At 46.2% G+C, this 23,370-nt stretch overlaps 1 protein-coding gene across 3 annotated transcripts in view; it reads left to right on the top strand.

Moving 5' to 3' along the window:
* The window catches only part of TMEM241 (transmembrane protein 241), a 1,254,706-nt gene that overhangs the window by 750,581 nt on the left and 480,755 nt on the right, over positions 1–23,370 (top strand). For all 3 annotated transcript variants that reach the window (XM_069620899.1, XM_069620898.1, XM_069620897.1), the window contains one exon: positions 2,938–2,986. In XM_069620899.1, coding sequence (XP_069477000.1) covers positions 2,938–2,986 — 49 coding nt within the window. The remainder of the gene's footprint in view (positions 1–2,937; positions 2,987–23,370) is intronic.

The raw sequence follows: 23,370 nt of genomic DNA, 5'->3' as shown, positions 1-23,370 counted from the left end.
GAAATCCAGGCTAATTAAATCGGAGATGCTACAAGACAATCTGATGACAAAAGAAACCCAGAGTCGAAAGGTTAGTTCCCTTTAAATGGGCATGGTGGTCATTAAGATACTTGTGGATGCATATCACCACTGACCTGCTGAAACTCCACAGAACTAATTTCCCAAGGATATGCAGCCAAATCAGACAAGCCTTAAAGAGATGGGGAAATATGATGACATCTTGGATGGGAAGGATTGCTATCCTTAAAATGAACGCCCTACTGGGGATGCTGTACCTATTCCAGACCCTTCCGATTCCAATACCCGAGTCAGACCTAATGAAATGACAAGACTCATTTTTCTCTTGCATTTGACAGGGCGGAAAGGCTCAGTTTAATACGAAAAGACTGATGAAACGTAGAGACAGAGCGGGATGTGCTTGTCCATATATGACTGAATATTATAATGCTGCTCACCTCCGAGCCTAAGTGAGTAGATGCAGGCATATTCACACAAGTCATGAAAGATACCATCGCTGGCTACAAACCATAGATCTGGAAGTAATTCTCTCAATCCCATTTCAAAAACAACCTTGCCAGAATGGGACTATGCACACAAGAAAGTAGGCATCAAATCATTCCCCTCGACATTCACACCACTGTTTGATAATCCAGAGTTCAACTCCTGGGCTGAGGTCTTATGCCTTTAAAAATTGGGAAGCAACGGGATGCATCAAGTTGGGAGACGTATTTAAAAACAAGTAAATTAAAACATTTATTGATTGTACATCGTAACTGTGACTTATGGAACAGGAAAGATTTAGGTACATGCAACTAAGACGCTGAGCTTAACAAAGCAAAATACGTCGGGGCTGGCAGGGGGGTGGGAGGGTACCAGAAAACCAATGCAGTGATCATTGATTTTAGTTGGAGCACTATCATTTAAAGGCCAAGAAATACACACCCGAGGGAAGTACAGGGTGGCATGGCAAAAGGACCTTGGAGTTCAGATTCCGCAGGAAGGATGGGAGAACATCTGAAGGAAAATAGCCAAAACCCGGACCTCGTTACAGACACAGGATATACTCAAGCTAATGTATGGATGTACGGTCCCCACCCTACTACACAAAATGAATCCCCTTAAGACAGCTCAGGGGCAACATGCTCGCCTTGGAAGCAAGACGAGGCGGAGCAACACAGGTTCGATCCCCGGGTCACTTAGAAACCTCTGCATATTAAGTGCTTTATAAATAACTTATCATATAATATCATGCTGCAGAAATTGCGGGGGCAAAGGCTTCTCAGGTTGGAGATTCGTTCTGCTATCAGCAATGTTATTGATTACAATATAACTGGCAACACATCTTTTTTTCTGTTGGGTTCCTGGCCAGGAGAGTGCGGATTCTCTCCTGTCAAATTTTAGGCTGCTCTTAAAACTACTAGGTGCTGCCTGATGGTATATCCCAAAACTTTGGTCTAAAAGGGAACCGCTATCAAAACGGTTATGGCTGTGTAGGACCTGGGGCCTGATTCGGAGCTCATGCTAACTATAGTGTTGAAAGCCAACTTTCTCCTCTCCATTTTCCAGCACCACCATTCTGGGGTGGGTGGAAATACTGGCGGGGAAATGTGCTTCCCAGCAGCAAAAGCTGCATAAATCTACCGTTTACATAGAAACACGTGCACCAGTCGTACTGGGAGCATTTTCTAAAAGACTGGCACTTTTCTAGGTTAAGAAAGTTTTCTTAAGCTTTCATTGAACTAGAAAAGTGGTGATGCAGTCTCGGAAAGGCCATTTTTATCAAGGAAAAAGTGTGAACCACCGTTTAACAGCAGCTCACTGATGTAGTATTTTAGCTCCTCTTATTGACATGCTAAGGCTGTGCTCCTGAGAGCAGAAACACCTTACAGTGCCAGCCCAGCATTTCACATGGTTGCTAAGGCTGTTGTCAAGAAGTAAATCAGGCTCATGCCAAAGTTGTAGCTTTGATGCCCGACTGCCACATGAGCATTTAAACAGAATAGGGTGCTTTTAAAGAAAGTGTTCCTCCTTTATGGAGGAACACTTTCGTATTTTTAAATGCACCTCAGAATCGGGCCCCTGTTCTATGTTGGCTTTGGATAAACGTATGCAGTGCCTCAGTTCACCTGGATATGGGGACCATTCCTGACATATGCAGCTGCTGTCTACTCTACACTGGACTGTTTTGTCCCCAAAACAGCACCGGGGTGGTTAGATAGCTGAATCTGCAAGGTCAATGGATATGCTCCTACCTAACAGGTGAACTGATTAGGGGGAGGGCAGGACAGAATGAAGGTCGTTGGTTATGCGATTCAGGAAGTGAAGTATTATGTAATTTTCAGTGTTAAAATGATTCTTCCATACATGATATTTTAGTTTAAAAGCTTTAATAAACTTTGGTTGCAAAAATAAATGGTGTTTCCATATCATGTCACGAAATGCTCACATGAACCACTGGGAACCAATCCGCATGTCCCCAAGAGCTTCCTCAAAGTCCAAGCAGCTTATGGAAGTCCCTTTTTTTTACAGGAAAAATGCGTTTCTTATGCAGGACCTGCAGGTGGTGATTGGTGTTCCTCTGGGATGGGAAAACAAAGAAAAAAAGGCATAATGAGCACATGAAGAGCAGATCATAAAGTATTACCCTCCTGTACTTTACACAGACTATCGCCACCAACACTCTCACCCCAAATACTTCTCACGTGTAGTTGATGAGGATAGAACACTACGGCTAGCATCTCTCCTATTAAAACCTTTGCATCCAATGTTTTTTTGTTTGTAGTCAAGTCTTTGGCAGGAACCGATTCTCAATCTGCATGTAGCATCTCTTGTTGTGTAATGGCAGATGCATAAGCCACTTTATATGGACTACGGTGTCTAGCGAGCAGTCAGTATTATATCAATCAATATTTAATGGATTGTTTTTCTTTGTTGCAGTTTGATCCAGATGGCTATTTCTGGGCTGTAGTTCATCTTATCTGTGTGGGTAAGTTGAACACTATCTGAGCAATTGGACCTTCGGACAGCTTTTTTGAGAGCCCTACATGACGTTATGGAAAAGTATACTTCAAATCTCTCTCATGGGAGGAAATGGAATTCCATACAGTGCCCCTTCAAACGAGAGACAAATGATGTTATTATTTTGCATGTTATTACATTATAGAAATGTGTACTCTAATGTTACTTTATGTGACACCTGCTGAATAATTCTTAAATATAGCAATGGAAGGTTTGGTTATTAATAAAGGCACTGAGCTGTCGAATCCACTGTGAATCTTTACTGCATTGGCAGCAGCAGATAAGTGCATCCAGCGCTTCCTGCAGCTCAAGGGCACCAAAGACACGCAGCTGCTGGCCACACGCCTAACTGTCTCTCTAAATGTTCTTTCATTGGTTGCATATCAATGACATGAAATATATTTCTGGTGATTGGCTAGTAGATGAAGCGCCACAGCAAAATCTCTGTTCACAAAATGTGCCCAGACTTCTCGTGCATCATTGTGTCTTATTTATCCTTCCCTCACCCATCAAGCTTTCACCAGCCATCTCACTTAAGAGATCTGAGAACTTAATAGCTAATGAGCAAACCAACACCCCACCACCCCAGGGCATTTGAAAATGAGAAGGAGTAGCATAATCTTGAAAATGGTTTAATATAATTTCCTCTTCCTAGGCATCAAACTGAAATGTGTGCCTTGCAACTAACCACAAAGGTAGCAGCCAAACGAATTGCTTATCACTTTGCAAGCCAATGAACTCTTTAGTCTCAATCACAACACAAAATCCTCTGTAATACCTATCATGTCTGTATCTTTCAAAGTCGACTCGTCACTGGAACTCTCAACCTCCTCTTGACCCCACCTCCAAGCAAATCTGACCTACTAATCTTCAAACTCACAATCAATTCTTCTCCCAAACCATCAACCCCTGGTGCTATTGGAGACCTCTCTCCTAACCCACATCATTCCTCCCATTCAACACACTAATTGATCTGTTGACAACTGCTGCCCACAATCCTCGCCCCATTCGGTGGTCTGTTGTCCTCCTGCGTTTGCCATGTAAAAAACACAATTTGCTTGCTTGCATACTCTTCCTTCTGGATTGTATCATTTTATGCCTATACAGGCATGTTCCACTTTATGTCACAGGTGGCCTCGAGAACACACCAACTCTCGAAGACGGTTCAAGGGTTTTCATTTGAAGATTTGAAAAGGGGCTCACTAATGGCTGTCCCTCCCTCTCTCGTCTAGTGCAGGCCATTCCGACCCAACCCCAGACTTCCCTTAACCCCCATGATGGTCTCTAGCATTCGGTAAACCTTAGTGTCTAAAGATATGTCTGACTGGTAGTGATGGCCTAAAGGCAAACGCCTTATCTCTCAGGGAACAATCTAGATTGTTGCCGACCTAAGTTATCATATGGAGTACAAGGTTTGAATGGGTGTGTTAACAGACACTCAGACCCCGCTTAGTCTTTTACTCTGACACCCTGATTCTCTTTGCCGTGATCTGCCTTTACCTCTCCGCTATACTCTACCTGCTACTCCTCCCACTGTCTCTCTCTTCCTTTCTTTCTCTCCTGCTTTCTCTCCAGTGCATTACTGCACTGCTCAACTATGAGTTTGACATCAGGTTGGTGGATACACCTACATCTATGAGCTGGATGTAAATCCGCCAAATTTCTTCGGAATTACCACCAGCGGAATTACTCGGATAATATCCCCCGAGTCCCAGAAATTACAATTCAATGGGGACTGACACCGCCACCTGTAATCCAGAGGTAATGCCACCGGACCAAGTGGCAGTAACGGTAATTCCATTTGGTGGCATCTCGGCAGATTTACTGTCGAGATACCACCAAACTTATGAGGCAACACTGTCTTTGTGAGCAGGCTCATTATAATTACTGGAGCGCTCTCTGTACATGCTAACACGGAAGTTGGTCCTATTTGGGTGTTCTGTGTCATGTCCCTTAGCGGCTTTTCTTCAATCTGTTGCCGAGCGGGTTGCTCAGTGTCCCAGCTTCTTCTTGCAGTCTCTTTCTCAGACATGTTGCTTACTGGCTCTTCCACCACTAAGCATGGTGGTACTTGAAGCCCTATGGGACAAGAGAAAAACTGTCCAGCATGGGTGCAGTACCGGCATGGGATGATCGTCAGTGGTACTCATGTCAATCAGGCATAGAAAGAAGGGCTGGCACCCTCCCAACTCCCACACCCCACCTCTGGGGTAGGTCTGGTTCTGGCACAAACCATGGTGGGCCTACCACCCCAGGAGGATTGGATGGGAGAGAAGGTAAGTGGTTACAAGCAAAGGTAAGTACGGAGCAGGGGTCGCGAGTAGGGGGAAAGCTGGATTCGATATTTTGGTAATGCAAAGCTTTCCACTTCACAAAATGATGCGTTCTTCTCCGCTTCGATTATTTCACATAGATCCTCTCGTCCCCATCGTGGATTAGTGAAATGACTGCTTCCAATCCCCAGAGGAGGCATCTGTCTTTAACAGGAATTCCTTGGAGAATTCTGGCATGACCAAACGCAGGCTTTTACAGAGGGTGCTTTTTTAGTCTTCCGAAAGCCAGTTGAGCTCTGTGATCCTATTGTACATGTTTGGGATGGGAGTTTGTCAGTTTATTATGGGTGATGCTGTTCGGTGAAGCTGGGGCTAAAACTCAGATAATATCTCCTGAGGCCCAGAAATCTTTAATATCCTTGTTAGTGACTGGCAGTGTGATCTTTTGGGCAGCTCCTACTTTGCTGTTTTGAGGTAGCTTCATTTGAGCTTTGATTAGGTTTGAGACGGCTAAGTCTTCCAGGTGGCATTGGATCCTATGTACCACCCCCATATTAGACCTGGCTTAATTGAGAACAGGTACAAGTACCTTCCTAGCAATTCAGCCAGCTTCTTATTATTGGAAGTGGGGAGATGTGGTGGTATGGTCAACCCATTAACTTGAGTTGGTAACGGAATCTGTTTTCGAACAATACAGGAAACTCTGGGTTGCTTTTTTCTCGCCAGACCTTCAATAAATTAATATGATAGAGCTGGGAGCATCCTTCTGTTGACTTGCTGGACTTTGTAGGTGAGGTGTGACACAGCCTCAGTGGAGTTGCTCCACGCAGGCCAGCATACCCTTTGTGAATCTCCGACTCAAGCATTGTAGATTCCTGAGCATAACAAATGCTTCATGCCCCATTGGGAAGTGCATTACCCAATCTTCCCAACTATACAGATCCTCGTGGGGACCCCTCTAACTAGGTGGGATCTCCTTGCTTTATCCGACCAATTACCCATCTGTCGACACAGAAACTTTTAAGTGTCCGCCCAGCCCTTATGAATGTGGCCTTTACCTTGTCTGTGCCACTGAAACCGGTAGGCTCTTTGTGGCTTCTTTACCAGGAACAAACCCAGACGAGCAGACAAATTCTTTTCTTAAAATTCGTCGGGGCTTCCTATTTTTGACTCCCCTTCAAAAAAAGATGGGAATCACTAATATCCCTATCTGGACTCTGAAAAAATTATGAAAAAGACCAGAGCAGAAGAAACAATATGGGAGATCTGAATCTCTAGGAAATTTTGAAAAATGAATACAAGTATCCAATAGAAATACACATATATGTATTCTCTTTTTATACCCTGCGGAGAAACCCAATTAAAAAAATCTTTTTTCATCTATGAAGCAGTTTTTAAGCAATCCCAAGTACCTCACAAGAGGGCGAACCCAAATTAAAAATTAAATATTTGACTACAATATCCCCCACAGAATTGATCAACCAGAGTCTTCTATTGTGCCGAATACATAAGGGTACACTCAGGCATGAGACCCCCCCTTTGGTCCTTTTGTGTCAAGTGACAGCCTCAGTGATGATATAACATTCTTCAGATATGTATAGGTCTGGCTGTATAATACGCAGCATATCTGAAAAGGTTTTTCCGTCCGTGCCATCTGGCCAGTATCTTGTTCTGAGGCGTGGGCAACAGGAGCATAACTTTGTCTCCCACTTGAAAGGTGCATAGTCTGTGTTAGGGAGAATTCTCAAAAATGTGCTAATTCCCTTAATCTTAGAGACCACCAGCAACTTTGCTGGATTTTGAGGACTTGATTTTTTTACCTGCAGAGTGTGACCCTTTTTCCCACTCTCTCATGTATTTTGATGTTTGTTTTACTCTTGTGTTCTTTGATTATGGAGTTTTAGACAACTCCATATGCATCATATTTTCATGTGTGTCATACAGCACCCTCAGTGCAGTGGCACAGGGAAGCCTTTCAAGCTTTCCCAAGGTTTAAATACCTTCTCTGGGGTAAACTACTGTTTCCCAGAGAAAGTAAAGTGAAATTGACTTTACTAGTCTTTTCAAATTCCTAGACCCAGCACACCCCATTTTACTATAGTGCTGGAGGGGTTACCTAATATCCCCTGTGTCTAGAAACTCGTGTAGCAGTCAAATGCTACCATTTCCTCTCGAAATGGCTTTTGGCAGTGGTTTCACAACAAACTACCATGATTTTTCATGACTGCGAACACCAGTAGCGTTAAATCGCGGGAGGATGTTTTTCAAGATGGCCTCTGAGCCCCCTTTGTTTAAACAGGTCCTGGTCTTCTTTTTTTGCCATTTCTTTGTGGGAAGGTCCTTCTAGAGTTTTGCTCTGCGCGCCAAACCAGGTTTGGCCCCTTTGTTTCATCGCCTTTGGCGGGCTTCGGGACTGGTGCCCGAGTGTCTGGGCAGGGCAGGAAGGGAGGGAGGTGCCTCAAACTCCCTGTGCTTAGTCTCCTAGGAGACCCAAATGCACTCTGGCGTGATTGGCTGGCAGACTTTCCGGCAAGGACAGCAACCTGCTGGCTGAGTGGCAGCTAGGCTGGAATGAATGGGAGGAAACTGGATAAAAGGCAACTCTCTTGCCTTGGAAGGCAGAGTCGACGACTGGAAGAAAGAACCAAAGACGAGCTTGAAGAGGACGGCTGCTGCAACTCCTCTACCGTTGGATTGCCTGGTGAAGCCCTGCTGCAGTGCCTAATTGCTAAGTTCAGCTCGACAGAGAAGCTGTGAAAGGACGACTTCTCCCTTTGAGTTGGTATGAGCCCAGCAGAGAAGCCACGAGACCACGAGCAACACGGACAGGGCCTGCCTGACCCTGTCCCCACACGCCGCCTGACCCACGCATGCCGGGCGCAGCGCGGGCTGAAACCGAGGCTGAGCCTCGTGAAAATCAGCTGTAACCGCCGGCAGGCGGATCACGCCGGCGGCCAGCGCAAAGGCCACTCTAAGGCCTGTTGAGAGCCTGTTAGGAGCATCAGGAGCCAGGGGCCACGGACCCTGCCCTCACCATTCCGGCCGCAACAGCACACAACGGACTAGCCCCTGAGCCGAGGAGCATCTTCTGCTACACACGGTTCGGCCGTGCTTAGATCACCCTGCCTCATCGAACTCCCTCAAAGGCGAGGGTTGACATCTTTTCACAGCCAGGTATGCCCATCGTGCACACTCATTATTGCCAGCTGTACGGCGAGTTCTGAGGCGTAACGCTTCTTGAGTCTCGCCCGACCTCGTCAGATTCTTCCGCCTGGCCCAGCAATGGCGGGCGCATAGCGGCACCAGAGCGAGGCTCTGGCGCCCAGAGACCACTGTATTATTGCGTAGTGCCTTTTGGTCGCCCAGAGACCACTGTATTATTGCGTAGTGCCTTATGGTCGCCCAGAGACCACTGTATTATTGCGTAGTGCCTTTTGGTCGCCCAGAGACCACTGTATTATTACGTAGTGCCTTATGGTCGCCCAGAGACCACTGTATTATTGCGTAGTGCCTTATGGTCGCCCAGAGACCACTGTATTATTGCGTAGTGCCTTATGGTCGCTCATAGACCACTGTATTATTGCGTAGTGCCTTATGGTCGCCCAGAGACCACTGTATTATTGCGTAGTGCCTTATGGTCGCCCAGAGACCACTGTATTATTGCGTAGTGCCTTTTGGTCGCCCAGAGACCACTGTATTATTGCGTAGTGCCTTATGGTCGCCCAGAGACCACTGTATTATTGCGTAGTGCCTTTTGGTCGCCCAGAGACCACTGTATTATTACGTAGTGCCTTATGGTCGCCCAGAGACCACTGTATTATTGCGTAGTGCCTTATGGTCGCCCAGAGACCACTGTATTATTGCGTAGTGCCTTATGGTCGCTCATAGACCACTGTATTATTGCGTAGTGCCTTTATGGTCGCCCAGAGACCACTATATTCTGACATCCTCTAGGCAACTAGCGCCTTGCACTACTAGAACCATCGCTGCTCAGTCTCGCCTCCCTCCACGTGCACTACAGAGTATTCCAGCATGCTACCAGGGCTGCACCACCAGATTAGCACACTACTACTCATAGGCGCACTCCTCGCCAATGCAATATATGAACGACACTATCTACACTCGTGCTTACCTAGCCCCAGCATCATGATGCAGTCCAACACAAATTCGACACCTCACCCCAGCCCCAACACCGCGCATCCTCACACCTCTACACCTAATAGCTGCACCAGACTGTGCAGACTGAGGACACGCACACTACCTAGGTCCTTCTCATCGCAACACATCCCAGCATCACTCAGAAACTATAGATTAGGTTCTCGCACATCTGTCTCTCACAACTTTGTGGGTAGGATTCCCCACATCCCCACACCGTGTTCCAACCTCACACCCACCACTATACCATCCACCCCACCCAACTTCAAGCTGAAAAAACAAACGAAACAGCGGCCTCCCAACAGAAGTCAGGTAGCACCTACACTCAAATGCGCATTACTTAACACTCGATCGCTCACTGCCCATGCCTTAGAAATCAACGAGCTCATCTCCAGCTTCGACCTAGATCTGCTAGCCATCACAGAGACTTGGCTGCATGAAGCCTCAGGCCCCGCCATTACCCTAGCTGTACCAGTAGGCTACTCCATCCTTAGACAAGACAGACCTACAAAATCAGGGGGAGGGGTTGCCATAATCTATAAAGACATCCACCATATCAGGCCCACACCCCACACATGGGAAGGGAATGCAGACATACTATCGGCCAAACTATCCCTCTCTCACAACAACACCATTAACATTCACGTCATCTACCGGCCTCCAGGACTCCCAACCGATTTTCAAGGGCAAATCACGCATATTCTCAGCGAAAACCTAAAAAAATCCACCAAAACCTTACTCCTAGGTGATCTTAACCTAGGCTATAATGACCCAAAGGACAAAACAGCAACCTCCTTCCTCAAGGACCTCTCCAACCTAGACTTCACACAAAAAATCCTGTCACCCACCCACTCCAAAGGCAGAACTCTTGACTGGCTGGCCGACCATAACTGTAACTCCTCTATCACATCCAACACATTCCTCCCTTGGACAGATCACAGCTGCATACAATTCTCTATCCCTACGTTACCTACCAGAAAAACACCAGTACATAAATCCGCCACCCTAGCCAGAAGCTCCAAAAAGTTAACTGCAGACAATCTACTCCCCCTTCTCAACACCCCATGCCTCGCCCCTCCTTTCCCTCAAGATCCTAACATCCTAGCAGACATACTCAAGGATACGCTCACCAATGCTATAAACTCCATCGCTCCTCTAGAAGAGAAAAAAGAAAAAAAATCCTTCCACTCAAACGCATGGTTCACAGAGGACCTCCAAGCTCTGCGTGACAAAAAGCGCCAAGCACTTAAAAACTGGCAGGCCAACCCATGCGACATCACCAAAGACTTATTCAAAGTCACTGCAAAAAAATACAAAACCGCCATCTTCAATGCCAAATCTGAATCATACAACCGTCGAATACTAGACTCAAAGTGCCACTCAAGAGAACTCTTCTCTATCTTTAAAGAGCTCACAGTGCCTCCCACTTCCTCTGACGAGATCATCAAGGATGAAGGCTGGTGCAACAGTATCCAAGCCGCCATGCTCAACAAAATAGACCTCTTACAAAACAAAATCCGCGACCACTACAATACCTTGCCAAAACAGAGTCGACACTTAGATTCCCAATCCCATAGCAAAACCACTAACATTCCCAAATTTGCCTTTAAAGAAGTTTCAGAACTAGAAGTCCTGGACATACTGAAACATCTGAAACCATCGACTTGCAAAGCCGATACATGCCCCCCTAAATTAATCAAGGACTGCGCTGAACCACTTGCCCCAATCATTACCGCATTCATTAATGCCTCATTCAAGTCCTGCTCTGTCCCAGACAGTCTTAAAGAAGCCTGGGTGCGCCCACTTCTAAAAAAGCCCACTCTCGACCCCACGATGCCTAACAATTACAGACCTATAACAACTGTCCCCTTCCTTCTCAAGATTCTAGATAAAGTGGCACACAGCCAAATCCAACTATACCTCGAATCTAACTCCATCCTAGGCACCAGACAGTCAGGCTTCCGCAAAGGTCATGGAACAGAGACTGCTTTGCTGGACCTAAAAAACCAAATAACCAAGATATTGGACAAAGGTAAACCCGCCCTTTTACTTCTCCTCGACCTCTCTGCGGCATTCGACCTAGTGGACCACAAGACCCTCACCTCACACCTCTCCCACTCCGCACATTTCTCTGACCAAGCCACCTCCTGGATAACCTCATTTCTTGAAGGGAGGGCCATGAAAGTCTTTTCAAACATTTCGAGCGCAACACCATCCATAATACACTGCGGTGTCCCTCAAGGCTCCTGTACAGCACCTACGCTTTACAATCTATTCACTAAGCCCCTATTCGAGAAACTTGATGCACTTGGGATTGCCTACACCAACTACGCCGACGACACCCAAGTGCTCCTCCCTCTATCAGGCTCATACCACAAAGACGCCCTAGCTCTAAAACTCATATATGCCACCATTCAAGCCTGGATGGCCACTAACGGCCTATGTCTTAACGGGGATAAGACTGAAATCCTTATCCTCGGCCAAAAATCCACACTGGCCAGGCTAGACAGCTGCTATGCCAATTTCAACATCGACAACTGCACTATCCCAGTCCTATCCTCTGTGAAAACGCTAGGGGTCTACATTGATGCAACCCTGTCCATGGACAAACAAGTTAGTGCCATTGTCTCCGCATCTGCACTAAGCACTAAACTCATCAACGCCATTAAACCATTCCTTTCCAAAGAAAACTGCCTTTCAATAGCAAGAGCTACCATAGGCGCTAAACTTGACTATTGCAATGCACTTCTAGCCGGCACCTCTGAAAAAAACCTAAACAAACTCCAGGTCACCCAAAATAACGCTCTAAGAGCAGCATTAAACATCTCCAAAAGGGACCACATCTCACTGGCAAGGCAATCAGTTCACTGGCTCCCTGTCAAAGAACGCATCACCTTCAAGGTACTGACTACTACCCACAAATGTATCCACCACACTGCACCATCATATCTCTCAGACACCATTCTCAGACAGACCTCATCCAGACCTACCAGACTCTGCTACACTAACCAACTCACTGTACCACGCATCCACAAGATTACAGCCGGGGGGCTGGGTTTCCCCTACATAGCACCAAAACTTTGGAATAATCTCCCCCACGCTCTAAGAGCAGAAGGCTCCCTCACAGCGTTTAGAAAAAAACTCAAAACCTCTCTCTTTAACTAAAATTCCTCTACCTACTGCCATTCAGGCACACACTGCTAACTATTGCTACTGCCCAAACTGTATGCATGTATGCCTCTGTATGCTGTAACTAAGACGCGCTTTCCCTGTAACCAGCGCTATTCTGTAACCAGCGCCACGATGCCTCAGGGCTGATTCTGCGCGCTTAACAAATGCGAATAAATAAATAAATAAATAAATAAATAAATATGACCAATCAACTCGACCCGTAAGCCACCTGGATACCATTCTCGGAGCTGGCTGTATTTTCCTCAGAGTGCTGCAGGAAACCGAATAACCAGGGAGAGGGACACCAGTTTGTGTGCTTGACTACAGCTACTGGAATTGAAGATTTGCCAAGTGCCAGCTTTGACCAGTCCCAGTGCAGGGCAGGAGTCCCCCAACATCCTCCCTCTTGTCCCCACAACTGAGGCTCAAGAGCAGCGAGATCTGCAGGAACTGCCAGAAACAGAAGTCTTCAGATGCATCTTTTTCTTTATGGTAAGGTACTGTGAAAACCTGACCGAGAGAACTTACCTCTTACTGCGAAAGTGCTTGGAACTTTTGCAACTTGCAGGCCTAGTCAACTTGTGACCCAACATATGAATCTTTCTTTTACGAACTACTTCTGAAAACTTTGGCAAAGACTTTTCCGTTGAACTATCAGAACTGCTTTATCCTATACAAGACTTTGGCCTAACCTATTGCATTGAATTGGCTCCTCTGGTGAACTCAAACCATTTGCACTGTCTAAAAGTAACTGTAATATTCGTTTTATTAACCTATGCCTTTTTGCTCGTACTTCAAAGTACTCTGAATGCCATTTTGCTCCTCCTTCAAAGTAGTTTAAATGCCTCAGACCCGTACCGTGTAAAGTACTGAAGTATACTGTTGTGTGATATAGATTGCCTCCTTCTAGTGAATGCTTTATAACTGACTGTTGAATAAATTAATAAGTGTTTAACCAAGAAACCTTGAGTATAAGAGTTTATTTGAATACTTGTGATTGTAGACCTCTGTGTAACATCCGTACAGCTCACATTCCCTCTTGAGATAAGCCTGGCTGCTCAGCTCTGCTGCCAAAAACTGTGTAGTACAGACTTATACCAAAGGTTGGTTTTGCTTACACCTGTATTCATAGTTGTGTGTAGTGGTCCCAAAGGGTACTGCATACAAACTCTGCCTAAAAGTCTGGCTTAGCCTTGTGTTTTTATTGTAGGCTTTCTCTTGTCGGGCCTAGGCTGCCTGGAGATGATCTTTGTCGAGATTTCGCACCTTTTCCATATATTTCCTGGTGTCTGTACCATACAATGGTTGCTGGTCTGTCACCTCACAAGTCCTTCCGATTCTTCTCTCAAAATGTCCAGCACATCTCTAGGGTTTCGGCCATAGGCCAACTCGAAGGGGGAGAAATTGATAGATGATTCACTGGTGTGTCCTTCTCACCACACAGAGGGCGCACAGGATTAGATCATCCCAGGTCCACCCATCTTGTCCAGCAACCTCCTACGGATGCGCATGAGTGTCTTCTACTGTTTTCTCCACCAGTCTGTCAGTCTGAGGGTTATGCAGACATTTCCTCAGGATCTTAATTTTCATGAGGACTTTCATCTCATCCATCGGCCTAGACTTGAAAATGCTGCCTTGATGGATGAGTATTTATCAGGAAGCTGACTCTGGTGAAGAATCATAATTGAATGACCTGTGTCCTCATGCCATCCTCGAGATGGAGCCACCATACACCCGCTGTAAGATGGCAACATTGTGTGCAGTCTAGCCACATCACTGGACGTTGGACATGTTGCGCCGACCCAGACTTCCCACTCTCCTTATAGGTGCCCTTAGACTCTGTCTGGTGCCTTGCAACACTCTGGATCCTCGACCCGCTACTTTTGTTGCTCTGCCTCTCATCTGTCTCAGGTATTTGTGCTAGTTTTTCTCCTGAATTCCATTTGTTGCCTCTAGGATGCTGCTACACCATCCTACGGTGTCTAGGGGGTTTTGCCTGTTTGGCTTTTCCCCAGGAGTACCTGTCTCCTAGGTCACCTAGACTACTGTTTTCTCCACCAGAGGTCAAAGTGGCTTCAGGAACGGTCCGTCCTTATCTCCAACGAGAAGCAAGGTAAGCGCTTTGAAGGACGTCATCTTTGTATAAGCGCTATATAAATAAACAATAGATAAATAAGGTAAGGAGTTCAACTAGGTCCACCCCCAAGAGTTTGCAACGCCAACATAATCATGCTCTTAGGAAGCCATGGGGCAACTACAAGAGTTGGTGACTGCGGTACAAAACCCTCATAGCGGAGGTGCAAACCTTAAAGGGTGAAAGTGCCAACTTGAAACAACAGATCACTGCCAGACAACCCCTGGTGGTCAAAGCAGCCACAGGGGGCATACACTTCTGAAGGAATTTCTAAATGTCTACGGTGTGCAGATTGCTTTTGGACCTGTGACGAATCGCAGGATTCTGACACTTTTCCTCAGGGGGGAGACTTTCCCTGTGGGGCTAGGGAGGTGAGCCTGCTACGCAATACCCTCCATAGGTGTAGAGGCAAGCAGGATCTCACCGGGAGAGACTCCCCCTGTGTGGACAAGGACTCCCGTTCTGGGGTAGGAATCCCTAGGCAACATTCAGAACATTTTATGAAGAAACGGAAGAAGAATCCCTCAGAATGTGTTAGTGTCATCCAAATACTCTAATGGTACCTGTAAAGTAAAACTTGAATCATACAGAGACAAAGAAAAATAGTGGAAGATTAATGATCATGAGCCAAAAACAAAGGAAGGACTTCAACGCTATATAGAGGAATTCCCACCGTAGCGCAATAACACAGATAAACAGGGAGGGGGGGATAGGTCTGGGGTAACGCGTTTGTCTTGGAAGTAAGATAACGCAATGCAACACAGTTTTTTGAATCCCGATCCTGAGGTTAGAAACCAATCTCTTGTATTAAGCGCGTTATAAAACAACAACAAAAAGAACAAGAGGAGGAGGCGGAGACCTATACAGAGAGATCTCCTGTGAGTTTCAAATCAGCTCGCAACCGGAAACGGAAGGAGATCAGGGGTGCAGAGTCCGATGCAGTCTGAAAGCCCAGGTACAGCAGTGGAAGCCTAGCAACGAAGTGGAGAAGGGAAGTGAAGTATTGAAAGGGACATGAGATGTCCCTACCTGGAACGAGGAGCAAGTGGTGGCGTGACCACGAACAAGCGCTGGTGGACTAGTCGATCCTTTAACTACGCCAACACCACTTTCGCAGAGAGAGAGAAGAGTACTGAGGGAAGACATGGCACAGAGCCTGCATCAGGAACTGCTGAGAAACCAAAGATCCAACATGACAGCTGAGCAGAAGGGTCCTGCAAGATAGTACCAACCCGTGACATTATCCCTGAAGAGCTCAGAAGATAACGATTTGGAACAGTCATACTTGTCCCAGTCCACATAAGATATCGGAAGTGTATGAGAAGAAAGAGAGTTATTATTGGGATGCTCTTACTCGTCCCAGTCAAGATACCATATTATGGGTGTGTGAAGAGCATAAGGAGCATTACAGGAATGCTCATACTCGTCCCAGTAAAGATGAAAGATTAGGAACAGATGAGAGCAAGAATCATTATTTGAATGCTCATTTATTTATTTATCAATTAGACATTTGTATGGCGCCTATACAGCCAAGGTGTTTACAGGCACCAGTCAGGACAGGTGTCAGAGGGTGCGCAGGTCACCCAGGTAGGTTTTGGGTGGCTGTGCTGATGTTAGGGGACAGGTAAGCGCATACAGCTCGAGGCTAAACAAGAAGGAAGAATAGGCAAGGTAATTAGGAACAACGGAACCGGAAGAAAGGGCAGACCTCAATGGTAAACAAGAGGGGATGGGAACCAGGCACTGTACAAACAATGATGAATCCCACTAGGGGTGTATACACAGGTTGGACTAGAGACTACCCACAGATATAAGGGAAGCTCAATACCTCTGTGTAAGTTACTTTTTCAGACACCACTCCTTGCAAGCCCATGGAAGGGGGAAGGAGTGGCTTCTGTGTCTTGACCCTTGGGCACAAACAAGTGTACTTACACAAGATAAGCCGGTATGAGTCCAGCCGGAACCTACAGTGGATGCCCTCTGAGGGAACAGAATGATGCAACACACTGTTACATTAAATTCACTATAGACTACAAGAAAAGGGAAGAGGCAGAGATTGCCTGCTGGGATACCCAACCTCTGAACAAAGGAATAACAGAAGCACAAGTGAGGACAAGAACGGTAGCATAAATAGCTGGAGAAAAATAGCCAGTCAAAGTAAGCGAGGTTCAGAAAGAGGAAAGGCAAGTAGAAAAGAATCTAATTGCAATGGTACAGGAGACTGCAACTGCAGACCGGTAACAAGGAACTGAACATTTGGATTTGAATAACAAGGGCAGGACTGAAGACTGATAACAAGGAAACTCAGGAATGGAAACCTGGAAGCTAAAGCCAGGTAACACAGACAATGGGCAAAGAAGAACGAACAGCAGGCAAGGAACAAGATAATAGGTGGTGGAGAGCAAGGAGCTGCAGACAGGGATCAGAGACTGCAACAGGGGAGCAGGGCTGCATTGCAGGAAGCTCAGAGGAGCAGGGCAAAAGGCCGAGGAGAGGACCAGGGATGCAAGGCAGGGAGCACAGGGCACTGGAACAGGAGCAGGATCTGACAGCAACAGGAAACAGCAGAATATCGAGGCTCAAGGCAAAAAGGGCTGGGCGCTAACTCAATACAAGAGCCCTGTGCTCCTGCAGGCAGCAGCTTACATACTGCCCTGCCCTGTGCTGAAGTGGGCTAATTAGCAGCACACCTGAAGGTAATCTGCCTCCTCCCTCTCTGGTCCTGGGAAAGTGAAAGTAGCACTGATCTCTAGGGCTTCTGGGGATTGTGGTTCCAAGACTGATGCATGGGAATAACCAGGAAATGAGAACTGCTACAAGGTGCATTATGGGAATTGAAGTCCATGTTTTCGGATATACGGATTTCTGAAAGGAAATGTTAAATAATTATTCAGGGTCTTCTCTGAAGATGGTAGAAAACACCAGCGGGTTTGCAGACAGCGCCACCCAGAGGCAGAGATGCAGAAGCATGACAACAGGTCAGAGTATCAAGAATAAGTAAAGAGAGTGAGAAACGTTACTGGAGTATTGCTATTCAACCGAGTCAAGGAAAAGGGTGGACATTGGGTAAACAAAGTCTTTTAGTCTGAAAGAAGTGAAGAGAATAAACAACCAAGAAATAAGACAAGAGAAATGTGTAAAGGAGAAAATGAATAGTGAAAAAGAAATGATACATGAAACTTGTAAAGATCCAGTGTCAGAACTGTGGCACTTGATAAAAGTAGTCACCAATAACTAAATAAATATCCAATCTTGAACTGAATGTGGTGAAGAACCAGCTCACAGGGGAAGGGAGTTGTTCTAATAGTGGTAGGGTCAGAGTAGGGTAGGTTTGGGACAGAGGACTGATTTTGATTTTGGACTATCACTGATGACGGACGAGCCCCTTAGCTAGTGTGGTTAGGTAGGGAGCACCCTTAGTAGAAGAAAGATAGGGTTTTATTGCATTTTATTTAATAAACCTATTCTGATATGGCAGACCAGAGTCTGTGTCCATCTTCTGACCTGCCACAGACTGACACTACCACTATGTAAACTAACTTAAGCTAGGATAATAACTCCCTTCTCCTGAGGGTACTTCTAGTATCAGTCTGTAGGATTCTTGCTTAATACCTAATCTTCTAATAGTCTTTTGTGATTTTTTGAATCAGTCTCTGTAACTCTTCAAATGTACTATTGACTGCTCTTTCGCCTTTTGGAATCATTTCCTGAGATCTTGTGTAAGATCTATATTCTTGGTTGCTGGTTTTAACGTATCCTTGGAAATTATTTCCCAGATAGGCATTCCCTCCTGGGCAATTCTAGTCCAGCTTGTTCTGCTCTGCTTGACTTTGCATACAGTTCAATTGCCTTGTTCCTCTGGCTAATAATATTGTTTCTCTTTTATATAATATTCTTCTTATATTGAGTTTCCTTACCCTTTTTCCCAGGGTATTGTTATCCAGGGGTCTTTTGTCTCTTTATTTAGACTTTTAGCAATTCGTTCTTCTGTGTCATATTGCTTTAAGTTCATCCATTTCTAGTTTAACTTCCTCTCTTGATTTCTACTGAGCCGAGTTGTTGGTACGTGCAAATTATTCCATCTAGACCTCCTGTTATTTCCATACTCCTCGTTACCTTCACTTGAGAGGGAGAACCTCCTCGGGAGCCCTGTTTGTTGGGTATCTTCCTTCTTGTACTAGAGTGTCGTCGGTATCCTTCAATCAGTCATTTCTTCTCCCTCGCGGCGGCTCAGTCTCTCTGTGCCTGACCGGACACCATGCTGCGTTATGCTTGCAGTGGTGTTGCCGATGGTTTGGGGACTGGCTGTCCACAATGGATCCCTCGTGGTCTCACCTCCACCTTTGTGCAGGCTCCTTCCCTGCCGGCTCTCTGTCTTGAGACTCACTGTGCCTCTAGGGTTTCGTCCTTCACTTTTGTACTATTTTCAAACTCACAGGCTTCTTGGCTTCTGCTCACTCCACCATTTCTCTCCCCATGCGTTACGCAGCTCGGGGGCCTTCCCGTGCCTGCATATGTGTTCCTCTCTTTCTCAAGGTGTAACGCAGCTCTGGGCCTTCCCATGCATGTGTATGCTCTCTGCTCTCACTTCAGGTATAACGCAGTTCAGGGCCTTCCCCTGCCTGTGTATGCTCTTCTCTCCAGGTGTAACTCAGCTTGGGGCCTTCCCATGCCTGCATATGCTCTCTTCTCTCCCTCTCCATCACTCACTGTGTACACGCTATTTAATATACTCGTCCCAATGGATTGAGCGTCTTGATTTGAAGGAACATGTTATTTTTCCATGTGACGATAACATCTTTAAAGTATTTCTTTGTCCCAGACTTGATCATTAAAAGTCTGATATTTTAGAGCATCCCATGTAGGCCACAGTGTTCACAGCTTGAGGGAGTTTCTCACGGGAACGGGAGTCCTTGTCCCCTAAGAGGGAGCCTCTCCCCTTGAGGTCCCACTTGCCTCTATCCCTAAGAAGGGAATTGTGGCGCAGTCTCACCTCCCTTGCCTCACAGAGGGGGTCCTCCCTCTTGGAGAAAAGGGACGAATCCCCTTGATTCATCACAGTATGCTCAGCCAAACGAGAAGTCCATTGGCCCAGTGGGTTGCTATGTCCTCTGCCTATTCTCAACCAGCCATGGACAAATATTTCCACAGATTTCAAATTAGATCTACCAGAGTCTGACGGAGAGTGACATATTCAGGGTTTTCATTCCTGCAGGCTAATGAGCTTGCAACGCAATATCCTTCCTACGGGACAGGGCAATTGAGATCCCATTTGGGGTGACCCCCTCTCTGAGCGGGATTGGACAAGGACTGCTGAAACAGGTATTCCCTTTCACCTCCCCTCATTGCAAACTCCCAAGCATTTGGTGGGTATATGGGAATGGAGCAGGCTTACCATGTGCAGTTCCCCTTTAAGGTGGATGGCTTGGTCTCTAAATTGCATCAATTGCAGTCTCATTGTGAGATCCAGAACTAATGGGATGCCCCTCTTCACTCCAGGGAGGGTCTAAAATGCAGCAGTGGATTACTAGCAAGAGAGCCCAGCCGCGTGCGAGGGACATCCGCTTGCGCTGAAGCGCAAAAGAGGAAGATGATGCTCCCTCAGCAGGAGCCGAACAAGAGAGCCACACAGTCTACGTGGTGGCCAGGGTGCCAAAGCAGCCGCAGAGCACTCTCTCCACAGGTGGAGAAGATCCTGCCAAGCCCAGGACCACCGGGAGAGGAAGGCACTTCCCAAGTCAGAAGACATACCGGCCACCTACTCCTTCCAGGCGTGAGGGGAGAACTAACGCAGAGTAGCCGACCACGCACTCCGGAGGCAGTAGAACGTGATCCTACGTACGCCTGGAAGACCTCCTCCACAACCGAATCCCATCGCTGGGGTGAAGGTACATGACTCTGCACCGAAAGCCGGTGGAGGGCGGTGAAGCAGGCCCTTAGCCCATACAGGGCTGACATTCAGAACACTCCAGGAGGGGGTAAGCGAAACCGCCATAGCAACCGTAACCGAAGCAGAACCAAGAAGGCCCACAGCCCATACGTGGCTGACTTTCAGAAGACTCCGAAAGGAGGATAAGAGAAGCCGTAAGAGAAATGGTAAGCAAAGCCGGGCCAAGCAGGCCCATAGCCCACCTGGGGCTAATAATCTGAAGTAACCATTAGGGGTTGAAAGCAACTACGATCGCATACAGAACGTAAGTCAGTCTCAGCAAGTCGCTGGCCTACCCATGGCGAATGCAGGAATAACCGAACGAGGAAGAAAATGTGTTTTCCAATCCAAGAGGCACAAATCAGAGAACCTTGCTAGCTTCAATATATCCCTGAGGAGAGGGTAAACAAAGAACAGTTGGACAAGCTGATAAAGTAGTTTTATTGTGTCAAAGAAACATTAGGAGACATTTAATGTGTGCGTTTCACCAGACTTGTTGTAAAGAACTTTTTATTTGTTCATCGGTACCAATGAATCAGAAACCTGAAGGGGCTTTTGATAACTCTTTCGGTGGGGGTCAGAAAACTAGCCACCATCTAGTTAACCTGAGGGGGAGAGAACACCCTATTTTAAGGCATAACTTAGATTGCCTTTCTTGTGTTTCTTTGGTAATAAGACAGATATTGGGGTGGTGTAGGTTTTGTCAGAGGGACAAGTTTATTTTTTCGACCTCCTGACAAGCACCCCTTTGTTGTTTGTTAGAGTAGGGAATCATCATAGTAGTAGGGCTTACAGAAGGTTTTCTTTAATTTCTAATAGAATTGTGTTGCAACATGTCCTTGTGTCCGCCTCTTACATCTGATTTACCACAGGAGACAGTTATCATGGTAACAATCGACACCTATACTAGAATGGCACACTTCTCTTCATTTCTGAAATTGCCATCCACATCTGAAATGACATGTTTTTCTAACCGATATTGTAAGTTAGCACGGCCTACTATTGAAAATCATGTCTGATCGCGGATCACAATATGCTTCTCATTTTTGGGGACACCTCTTTAGTAATCTGAGAGCACTTTCTTCTGGTTATCACCCTGAAATGAATGGCCTCGGTGAATGAACGAACCAAAGATTTGAACACTATCTATGCTGTTGATGATTGAAATAGGTAGTTGCCCACTGCAGGGTTTGCATATAACAACGTCCTACATTCGACCACTAAGATGTCACCATATTATGCCTTATTTGGGTATCATCCCCGTTATTTGCTAGGCTCGTTCTACACAAAGAAATAAATACCTGCAATGGCTGAGGTTTTGGAAGACATCCATCACAGATTACAGAAACACTTGCATTAAGGGTATGGCTGTTGTGACAAATCCTGGGATTTTGTCCCTCCTCCCTAAGGGGGAATCACCTCCAGTGAGAGTAGGGAGGTGAGCCTGCTAATCATAACCCTCCCTAGGGGTTTGGGCAAGCAGGATCTCACTGGGAGTGACTCCCCTTTAGGGGTCAAGGACTCCCAATCTAGTAAAACTGTAAGATCTTCTTAGTTCCCATGACCCCAGTATTCTCAGCATATATGGGAATAGAGAGAAATGTTGACTTAATGGGGCCTTTATAGATGGTTGGTGTGGTTGCTAACCCCTTCTTTAAGTCGCAATCCTGGGACCAAAGGGACGTGATCTCTCATCCAAAGACATTTCATATCAAGAATCATTCCCTTACCTGGAGGAGGAGGTGCTCTGACGTGAAACCAATCAGCTGGAAGGAGGACACGCAGAGCAGACACTGTTGCATCTGCACTGAACCAACGCTGCCTGGAGGCATGTTAGGGAGAATTCTCTGTTAAGGCTAATTTCCCAAACCTAGTGAGTCCCCCAGCAGCTTTGCTGGATTTTTGGGGTTTATTTTTTCTCCTGCTAAAAGTGAGACTCTTTTTCTCCCACTCTTAGGCATGATTTGAGAATGTCCTTTGACTGTAAATGTGTTTTATGGGCTATGGGGTCTTTTACTCCATAGGGCTTCATGTGTTTTTGGTATGTGTGTTACACAGCACCCTCAGTGCAGTAACACAGGGGTGTCATAGTGACCCCCAAACATAGACTCCATACCCTGGGACTGACTGTCTCCCAGGGCATGTAAAGTCACCATTGGCTTTACTAGTCTCAAATTGTGAACAGAACCAGTACAAACCATCAAATTGTGGAAGTACTGGTAGGGGTAATTCGATTGCCCCTGGGTCTGTTTTCCAAGGGGGCATTTTCTGGCTCTTTCTGGCTGGTGGCAGTGGATACCACGCAAAATATTCCACCAGAATATTTCTTATGGGATTTTCCCATTCATTTTAAACACACCACTTTTTGGTGCAATGTTAAAGATACCGCCGGGTTATTTATTTAATATTTATTCCCCGGTTGGGTCTTTTTGCCAGGACTCGGTGTTAAAATGGCGTTTGTGTTCGCCTCTGAAACTCTAACCCAAGTCGAGCCCTTTGTTCCACTTTTTGGCTTGCTTCTCCACAGACGCCCTCCAAATGGTGCCACTCTGTCTGGGGTCTACAGGATGTGTGGGAGGGGGTTTAGGCACCCTAGACAGAGTTGCCTTGGCAACTCAAGTCACACTCTTGTGTGATTGGCCCAGTGGTGAGCCGCCCGGCTCACCACTTAGCATGTTTGAGTGACAGCT

The sequence above is a fragment of the Ambystoma mexicanum genome, chromosome 5q (assembly GCF_040938575.1).
Source record: "Ambystoma mexicanum isolate Mex_15411 chromosome 5q, UKY_AmexF1_1, whole genome shotgun sequence".
Classification (NCBI taxonomy): domain Eukaryota; kingdom Metazoa; phylum Chordata; class Amphibia; order Caudata; family Ambystomatidae; genus Ambystoma; species Ambystoma mexicanum.
The sequence above is the reverse complement of the archived record's forward strand: the minus strand, read 5'-3'. Positions and strand labels throughout refer to the sequence as shown.